This window comes from Amaranthus tricolor, chromosome 5 (assembly GCF_026212465.1).
Source record: "Amaranthus tricolor cultivar Red isolate AtriRed21 chromosome 5, ASM2621246v1, whole genome shotgun sequence".
NCBI classification, from domain to species: Eukaryota; Viridiplantae; Streptophyta; class Magnoliopsida; order Caryophyllales; family Amaranthaceae; genus Amaranthus; species Amaranthus tricolor.
The window spans coordinates 21,574,902-21,583,656 of NC_080051.1; the positions used below are offsets into that span (position 1 = coordinate 21,574,902).

An 8,755-nucleotide genomic window follows, 5' to 3' on the forward strand; every position below is an offset into this window, starting at 1 on the left:
AAAAAGTGACTCAAATAGCAGAAAAGTCGATATTTATGATAATTTTTTATTTTAATTTAAAAATTATTTTTGTGGAGGATATAAATAAAGTTTATTAAAAACAAGTTTGAAGGAGTTAAAGAAAATCCTATGTCCCTAGACTTATGCCAAAACGTGTGAATGAGATGAAAAAATAAATTAAACATATGAATGAAAATAAAAAGAAAAAAAGCGTGAGATATAACCAAAAATAAAAATGAAAAACGAATAAACCAAAATGAAAATTTGAGAAAGAAGGTGTTTGACAATTAGTTGTTGACTGTTGGCTTTTTTAATTAGCTTGTTTGACCAACTAGAATTGTTAGCCATTTTTGTTGGCTTTTAAGCTAGCTGAAAAAGCCAGCTGTTAGGGAGATGTTTTGTAAATTTGAGTATTGAATATTAGCTGTGTGTTAGAGAAAAAGTGAGCCAACAAGCCAAAAGCTAAGCAAAAAAGCTAGTTGGAGCAGCCTTTTCATTTTGGCTTAAAAGCCTTCAGTTGCTTTACAAGTCATTTACCACACTTATTGGCTGTTTGACCAACCAATAAACCAAAAGCCAAAAACCAACCAAAAAACTAAGCTAAAAGCCATGAACCAAACACCGCCAAAAGTAAGAAACTTAATTAAAGGAGGTTTGAAGGAGGAGCACCTGCAAAATTGATGACTGAATCATAACTTCTGAGGCAATAAATGAAGGATAAAGAAAGGTGGGATTCTGCAACTGAAGATCTCTTCTCTTCCCAGTTGTAGAAACCAAATAATAGAATACAGAGAAAAGGCATTGCAGTCAATGATCCCTATACTATCCTATTCCTGCCCTTTCCTTCCTTCTAAGATAAATGTCCAGATTTTGTAGGTCTGATAACTAGTAACCACTCCTAAGTCCTAATAAGTCCTATCTTCTTTCTCAGATACTTAAATGGCAGCTGTCATTTTGGCCTTCACAACTTCCCCATTTTGAAGGACAATGCAAGGTGTAATCATCCTACTTTCAGGTGAAGGTACCCAAAAATATAAAGAAAATCCCTTTTTTATTGGGGTTATACAACTGAGTTGTCATAGAAATATGAGTACCAGGAGGTTGGGTGTTGTAGTAGAGAATCCCACTAAAAAAACCCACAAACAATCCCTTGTCTTTCAAGCAATGTCTACTCCATTTGTCTCTAATTGAAAGGAAAATTAAGTAGGAAAATTAGACAAAGAACAAATGGAAAATGTAAACGAGTGGTTAAAATTAGAGATGTTCATTCGGATAACAGGTCGATATCAGAGTAGGTGTTTCAGGTTAGTTCTAATTTGAGTCTTGCGTCAATATTGTCTTCCAAGATTTTAAAGTCATTTTGAAGTCGGGCCAAATTCAGATCTGTTTACAATGTCGGGTTATCGGGTCTGTTTTGAAGATAAAGTATAAAATTAGTGGGACAAATTAAAATAAAAAGTGATACGAAATGAGAAAGAGGAAGAAAGTATTTATTATATCTCTCTACTCCCAAATCCCAATGTAGTACTAGTAGGGGTAAGAAACAAGCACAACCAATTAACTTGAGTGTTTTCTCTCTGTTTTATTCAGTTTTTTCTTTTTCAGCTTTGCTTTTTATACTTCTATACGGAGTACTAGTATATATAACCATCAAACATTCAAACTCATGCTTGGTTATGTTCAACTCCAAGTAATCTAATTCATCTTCCAAACATAATCATTTTAACCATCATTTGAGTTTTTGAAGCAATGAGAAGACAATTATCCTTTTGTTTACTATTACTTCTGCAAATTATGGCTTGGGTTCCTTCAACAAGTAGACCCTTCACACCAAATCATTATACTTCTCAACTATCAGGTAAATATAACATAACTCTCTAGTTAATTCGCAATTCGCTCAAAACAACCCAAAAATAACTCAAAACCGACCACAATATGCATTCATCGATTTGCGATTAGTGTTAGAGTATAGAACATATCTTGGGTCTCAACTATCAACTTAAGCTTATGGTTGATTGGTTCTTTAACATGTATTAGATGCCAACGTGACAAAAGGTCATGGGTTCGAATTCAACCACGCCTCATTTCAAGTGGAATATTCAGCGCTTGTGCGAATTCACACTTTTAGCCTAATGTGCTCTCGTGTGAGGGGGCGTGTTAGAATATATAACATATCTTGGAGTCTCAACCATCAACTTAAGCTTTTAGTTAAGTTGGTTATTTGACAATTAGCGAATCATGTGACAATGCCTTGAAACAATCTTTGCTAAAGCTTCTGTTTGTTATTGTCCAGACATTGATGGAAGTCCAGGAAAATTACAAGATCCTTGCAGTTCAATACAGGTATAAACTCTTTCTGACTAAAGTTCTTATAGAGTCTGTCTGTTTGTTCTCTCTTTACTCTTTACACAATAATACAGCCCCTTTATGAGACCGTCTCACCGTGAGACGAGTCCATACAAAAGGCTCATTATACTAAAAGTTTCTATTATTGGGCTATTTAACCCAAATATAGGGCACATCTCACAGTGAGACCATCTCAAATAAGAATTTGTGTAATAACATTTGTTAATCTTTAGCAGGAACAAACAGAAGAAATATACAAAGGAATGAAAGAATTAGGATCTCGACCACCGAACTGTGACCACAGGTGTTCCGGTTGCACCCCTTGTGTAGCCACACAAGTTCCCACAGTCAGTGGCCATTTAGGAATACAATATGCAAATTATGAGCCTATTAGCTGGAAATGCAAATGCGGACTGTCATTCTATAGTCCATAACTATCGACTGTATTCGTCGCTCTAGATAGATGTAAAACTAGTACGAAATTATTAGTTCGGCAAAATGTTACTCTATTATCCGTTTGAGGGTAACCTAGAGTTCAATTAGCTTTGTACAAATCAAAAATCGAATTCGAGGCTTGTATCAAATCAATGTATACTTTAATCATCTGTATTAAAATTGATTATCGAACTTTCTATAGTTATGAGCAAAAATAGTAAATGAATCGATGTTAACAAGTCACATCTAGATACGACTGCACGGTTGTGTTATCGAATAAGAGGACTTGCATTTGTTTTCTACCTTGTATAGCTGTCGTGGAGATGTTTGAATCTTCACCCAGTGGATATCCGTTGCTTGTGGTCAGGTGATAGGTTTAGCCAAGACTTCATGATATCGTACGTTGTAAAGCCGATGGCTACAGATGGGACAACTTTCATGTAGTTGATACTCAGACCAGCAAATAGCTGCCTCCATCCTTGAATTTGGACAATCCCTATAAGACCTTCTTTGGTATTTTGATACCTCACTCCACCCGACTGCAAATTTTCGACCTGGGGAAAAAATTTTAAGTCAATTTTCAGGTAGACATTTTTATAGACTTCACATAAAATTATACAACAATTAACAGGGATGAGGGATGTCTATCTGAGAACAGAAACAGTTGTGCAATTCATGTACAAAGCTGTGCTTGTCAATCGTCGAAAATGACAGAAACCAGGCGTTTGTGAGATTTCAATGAGTAAGCTGAAAAGCACTCTTGTAGTGTTATGCAAAATTCTCCAAAATTAATCATAGGAACCGAAATCTATGCGGAATGATGTGGTAGATGACTGATGTTGAATATCTGATTATCTATTTGGAAAAATTGTCCTGAATAATCACACCTTTTGCAAGTTTGTTGTGAATAACCCCTACTATTGATTATTTCTAATTAATCCAACCTTTGTGTTTTACTAACAGCACGCTTACAAATTTTCTAATGGTAAATGATTTAATATCTCTTTTCCTTTTTTTCTTTTTTGCACTATTTCTCTCAAAAAAAAAAAAAAAAAAACCCTTCAAGCATCATTCCCGGATTTCCCCAATTTTTTCTTCTTCGTTTTTTCTTTCAATCACTCCAAAAACAATCTAGGGGTTAATCTTTCCCCCAAATTACAAAAAGCGTTTCGCATCATTTCCAGTTGTTCTTCATTAAAATGGTAAGTTCCTTTTCTTTTTCTCTTTGAAGAGAAATGGGAGTTCATTTTTCCAAAATAAAAAATAAATAAAAAAATTTAAAGTATTAAAAGTTGGGATAAAATTCTCTCTCCTATTTTTAAGGTTAAAATGGGAAATGTAATGAGGAAGAAAAAGAGCACATATCATAAGGAAGAAGGATGGAGTTCAAACAACTGTAAATAACCTGATATAGCCGGTAGAAAATTTGTAGGGGTACTATCAGCAAAACACAAAGGTAGGATTATTCAGAAATAATCAATTGTGAGGTTATTCACATCACAGCTGATATTCAAAATAGCAGATTATTCGGAACAAGTTTTCCTATATGTTTTATTATTCAATCATGCAGAAAAACTAATGAAATGATCAAATTTCCTGGGAAGACCAGTTCAACTCAAGATTAAATCTTTTGTATCCCTAAACTTCTAGTTGGAGAAAACAACATGGCTAATAACGACCACCGAAAAGGAAAGAGGTTCAAGACTCAAAATGACTGTAAAGATCTCCCCAAGTCCCAAGTGCCCATAAACGCAGCCATACATATCAAAACTCAAGACAACTGGATAAATTGGTTCATCGCGTAAAAGTGTGGATACTAGTACTAGATCCTGTAACAATTGAGCAAAAGTATAAGTCAATAATATCATCTCAAAGTCCTTGCCTCCAATCGGTTTAAATTAATATTTTGTGTGGCTTCAGCTCCACGAAAATCTCTTCTTACAAAACCTAAACATGAATTTGGTTTAAGGCATCCAAGTTCCAACATATGAAAACATAATCCCTTTTAGTATCGAGTATAAGTCTAGTGAGAAAAGTATTATAAATTTATAATATTAGCCATTGATTTGCTTATGTTCGACTAATTGTAAGGCCTACGAATACCCATAACCATTGACTCAATCCAGAAGACATTAATATACCTGCCGTAAATGTTTCAAGAGCTCTGAACGTAAACAGCCATTGAAGAGACATGATAACAGAAGCATAGAGAACTTCAGGGACTAACATCTAATGTGATATGATGACCCAGATATAAAAGCTACTTTGTAGACAAAAACACATATACATAGTCGTCTGAGATGAAAGATAGAACAAAAAGAAAAGCGCAAGACAACCGAACACTTAAAGAAAGTTACCTGCATTTGTCGTCTAACAACATCCAATGGGTATGTGAAGGTCTGTCCAAATAAGCCAGCCAAAGCTCCACAAGAAAGACGTAATACTATAGAATTTTGATGCTCTTCGGGAACTCTTCTTTTAAGCTCCTCGTAGATATAGAACTTCAAACCCGCATATGGAAGGATTCCAACAAGTGTTGGTCCTGTTCAAGTAGTAAGTCAGGCTATGAACGTTTTTTTAAAATGAAGTAGAAAAGGCTAGCAGGTCAATGGAAACAGGCAGAGCTTTCAAACTTCTTCATGTACAAGACACCGACCATTTCAATTTCAAATGTATGCATTATCGTGAGAAAAGAAACTTCCGGTTGTCATTATGTTTTTGTTTTCTTATCCAATGAAATAGAGAAGAACAAAAGCAACAATGTCACCTATTTTACTTAGACTTGGGTACTGATATTGGATATTGGTACGTGTCCAAGTGTTGGATACGTCTAAATATTTAAATTTGGACCTAAATTGAAGCATCAAGGATTGGACACGGGTACGTGAAGCCAATGAAGAGTCAGAGTAACATAGAATGTCACTAAACCCTGCGCATTAGACAAGAATATAATTTAGATTTCATAAGCAAGAGCATACCCACACCGCGGTACAGAGAACGCACACCACCTTCATTGTAAAGACGCCTAAATACATCATGTATTCCACTGTATGATGGTGAGGTGTTGCCACAGCTCCTGAAAGTAGACCGTCTGTCAACTACCTATCAACATATAAATGATGAAGGGAGCCAAGAGACGACAATTATCAATAAACTACATACTCAATTTTGGGTAAAATATCACCTAAAGACTGTCAAGGGCTAAAGAGAATCAGGCACCTGATATGCGAGCTTTGTTCTAACCAAGTCCAAGGGATATGTGCATAAAACTGCAGTCCCTCCAGCTGCTGAACCAGCTAAAAGATCTACAACGGGTCCTGTCCCCAGGGAAGGACAATTATCATACAGCCAAATCCGATACCGCTCATATGTCATGAAATGTAAAGCGGCATAAGGAACAATCCGGAGAACACTTGCGCCATTCCCTCTAAAATGCAGCTTTCACCGCTTAATTAGAATCAACTAACATCAACCGAATAAAGCAAAAGAAAAATGAAGAAGATTATCCAACCTACTTACTTATACAACCCATGTATTCCTTCCTGATCTAGGACTTTCTTTAGTGATCTGCAGACCCCAAGAGAACGATATCCATCTGTTCGAGTCTACAAATGCAATAAAAAACCCATAAAAGTTCAAACTTGGGAAATTTACACCAATAAGTCATTGTCTCAATGCGTCCTATTGGCACCATTTTTATTAGAAATCACTTGATACTCAAATTAAGTCAAAAAGCATATATCGGACACTTTTTAGAGCATTGTTTATCTTACGATTTGTTTACAATTTTCGGAGCTTAATGATAAGTAATTAAACCAAAACAAAAGTAAAGTACACTAATATTTCAAGCCCTGTGCAACGGGGCACCTTACACACACCCAACTCCAACAACCTACATAACATAAACTTATGTTCTAATTATAGTCCATTCTCTAAGATAGAGGTGTTCATTCGGGTCATCGGGTTGATTTCGGGTCATTCGGGTCGGTTCAAAATCGGGTTTTGCATCTACATTGATTATTATATAATTTTAAATTCATTTTGAAGTTTGGTTAAAATCCGACAATCCCCATTTGCACCGCCTAGAGGAAGCATTTAATGACATTGAGACAATGTAATGTTGCCATTGATCTAAAAGGTAAATTTTTGCATCTAACTTTAACCAAATGTCACCATCAGCATCTCAAAAATCACAATCGAACACATGAGAAAGTGCACTCAGGAAAGCACCTTAAGTAAACACATGTATTTAACTAACTAACTACCCAAGATCAACACTCAACATCTACAAAATCCTCTCCATTGAATTAGGTAGCATTCAAATATCAAGCATTTGCAATCTTGATCATAATAACATGAGGTATATAGCATCAAAATATCCCAAATTAAATCAACATTATAGAAACATATAAATTTGACATTATCTGATTAAAACAACTAAAACCACACCGAAATTATTAATCAATTAAACAAACCCATAAAATTTAATTCACAAAATAACAACACAAACCTGAAAAAGAATCTTAATTCGTTCAAGAGGAGCAACCGCAGTTTTAGCAAAAGCACCAGCAGCACCTCCAGCAATCAATTCTCTGACATAAATGGGCAATGAATCAACAAAAGTTGAATTATCATCAACAATTAAACCAGCAACATTCGTCGAAGATGACAACGTTGGACTCTCCGACGAACCCATCTTCAAATCTGACCCAAACCCACTTTCAAACCCCCTTCAGATTCACAAAAGATTCAATTTTTGAGAAAATTGAGGCAATAACTGAATTGGGTAATTCTTAAAAATCAAAATTTTGGTGTTTTTTTTTTTCTGGTATTTTGGTTGATGTGAATCAACCGTGTGAAAAAAGGGAATATTGGTGAATATTCAGGAGAAATGTTGATGTAGAATAGAAAAAAATGTTGAATGATGAAAAGTAGTATAAGAGTAATAATATAGACTTTAGAACATAGGTTATGTTTGGTTGTCTCCTCTTCTATTTGACAACAGTAGAAGGAGGAAACTTCTCAAAGTTAGTTTTTAATTTGCTTGTTTGGTTTACAATTTACATCCTTTTTGTTTGCTACTATTTTGGCGCTTTCTTCGTTTTTCCGTTTTTTCTTTGTTTGAATTTGTCGTCATAATTCGGCCTCATTTTTTACTTTTAATTGATGTTACAACTTATAAATATTAAAACAAAAATATTGACGATACGGTCTTATAATGAGATTGTTAATTTGGATTCGCTTAAATTGCGCATGTAATAATATTTTAATTTTTTGGGTATTTATTAATTTTGACCTTAAAGGTATTCATTTTGAAAATTGATATTTTATGGTCAAAATTAATATCTTTTAAGATCAAAATTGAAAATTCCCAAAAAAAGATGCCCAAGTTGTTACATGCGCGAATTGTGCCGATCTAAATTGACGGTATCATTGTGAGGTCGTCTCGTCCAAGACCAGCTGATATTAAAATATAAAGGATATTGTTGAATTGAGTTAGACTTATTATAATGTCAACTGTCCGTTTTGTATGAAATTGTCTCACAATAAGACAATTTCAAAATAAGAAGTTCATAAGTCAAAACTTTTTGATAAATTCTTAATTAAGACTGTCTCACAGTCAACCGCTGGCCAGCCCAATTTAATTTATTAAAAAAATATTTTATATTTATTTTTAAAAAGGATTAAAAAACGAAACAGTTAAATTAAAATTAAATGATGAAAATAGAAACAGTTCCTTTGATTTCAGTATTTGCCTTCTTCAACCTTTTTGTCTTCTCATTTTTCTCCCATTGATTTGTGCTACGCAATTCTTCATCTGGACAATGAGTAACAACCCTTCTTATAAAGTCATCACGTACAATGTAAAAATGCATATTCACAGCCAGTAGGTAATCAATTTTAACGATTAAGTCATCACTTTAGTGTTATATGTCATTATTTTAAGGCTATAAGTAATCACTTTAATGACATC

The 8,755-nt window shown here is 34.4% G+C and overlaps 2 protein-coding genes across 2 annotated transcripts; one reads left to right on the forward strand and one right to left on the reverse strand.

Moving 5' to 3' along the window:
* Positions 1-658: 658 nt before the first annotated feature.
* Positions 659-7,781, reverse strand: LOC130813872 (mitochondrial carrier protein CoAc1-like). The gene is made up of 6 exons (XM_057679773.1): positions 7,292-7,781; positions 6,301-6,386; positions 6,001-6,208; positions 5,760-5,883; positions 5,139-5,323; positions 659-3,335 (listed from the first exon to the last, which is right to left on the reverse strand). The coding sequence occupies exons 1-6, from the start codon at positions 7,475-7,477 to the stop codon at positions 3,117-3,119; spliced, it is 1,008 nt and encodes a 335-aa protein (XP_057535756.1). The 5' UTR covers positions 7,478-7,781; the 3' UTR covers positions 659-3,116.
* Positions 1,750-2,780, forward strand: LOC130813566 (EPIDERMAL PATTERNING FACTOR-like protein 1). The gene is made up of 4 exons (XM_057679400.1): positions 1,750-1,858; positions 2,038-2,144; positions 2,294-2,380; positions 2,583-2,780. The coding sequence occupies exons 1-4, from the start codon at positions 1,750-1,752 to the stop codon at positions 2,778-2,780; spliced, it is 501 nt and encodes a 166-aa protein (XP_057535383.1).
* Positions 7,782-8,755: the final 974 nt, after the last annotated feature.

What these genes read in the sequence shown, in the direction of transcription:
- LOC130813872 (XM_057679773.1), bottom strand. Translation starts at nt 7,477, where the DNA reads ATGGGTTCGTCGGAGAGTCCAACGTTGTCATCTTCGACGAATGTTGCT. An exon ending in GAATTAAGATTCTTTTTCAG is followed by an intron (nt 6,387 to 7,291) that starts GTTTGTGTTGTT and finishes TTGCATTTGTAG; the next exon opens with ACTCGAACAGATGGATATCG. An exon ending in TTGTTAGACGACAAATGCAG is followed by an intron (nt 3,336 to 5,138) that starts GTAACTTTCTTT and finishes TTTTTTCCCCAG; the next exon opens with GTCGAAAATTTGCAGTCGGG.
- LOC130813566 (XM_057679400.1), top strand. Translation starts at nt 1,750, where the DNA reads ATGAGAAGACAATTATCCTTTTGTTTACTATTACTTCTGCAAATTATG. An exon ending in TTATACTTCTCAACTATCAG is followed by an intron (nt 1,859 to 2,037) that starts GTAAATATAACA and finishes AACATGTATTAG; the next exon opens with ATGCCAACGTGACAAAAGGT. An exon ending in TTAGCCTAATGTGCTCTCGT is followed by an intron (nt 2,145 to 2,293) that starts GTGAGGGGGCGT and finishes GTTATTGTCCAG; the next exon opens with ACATTGATGGAAGTCCAGGA.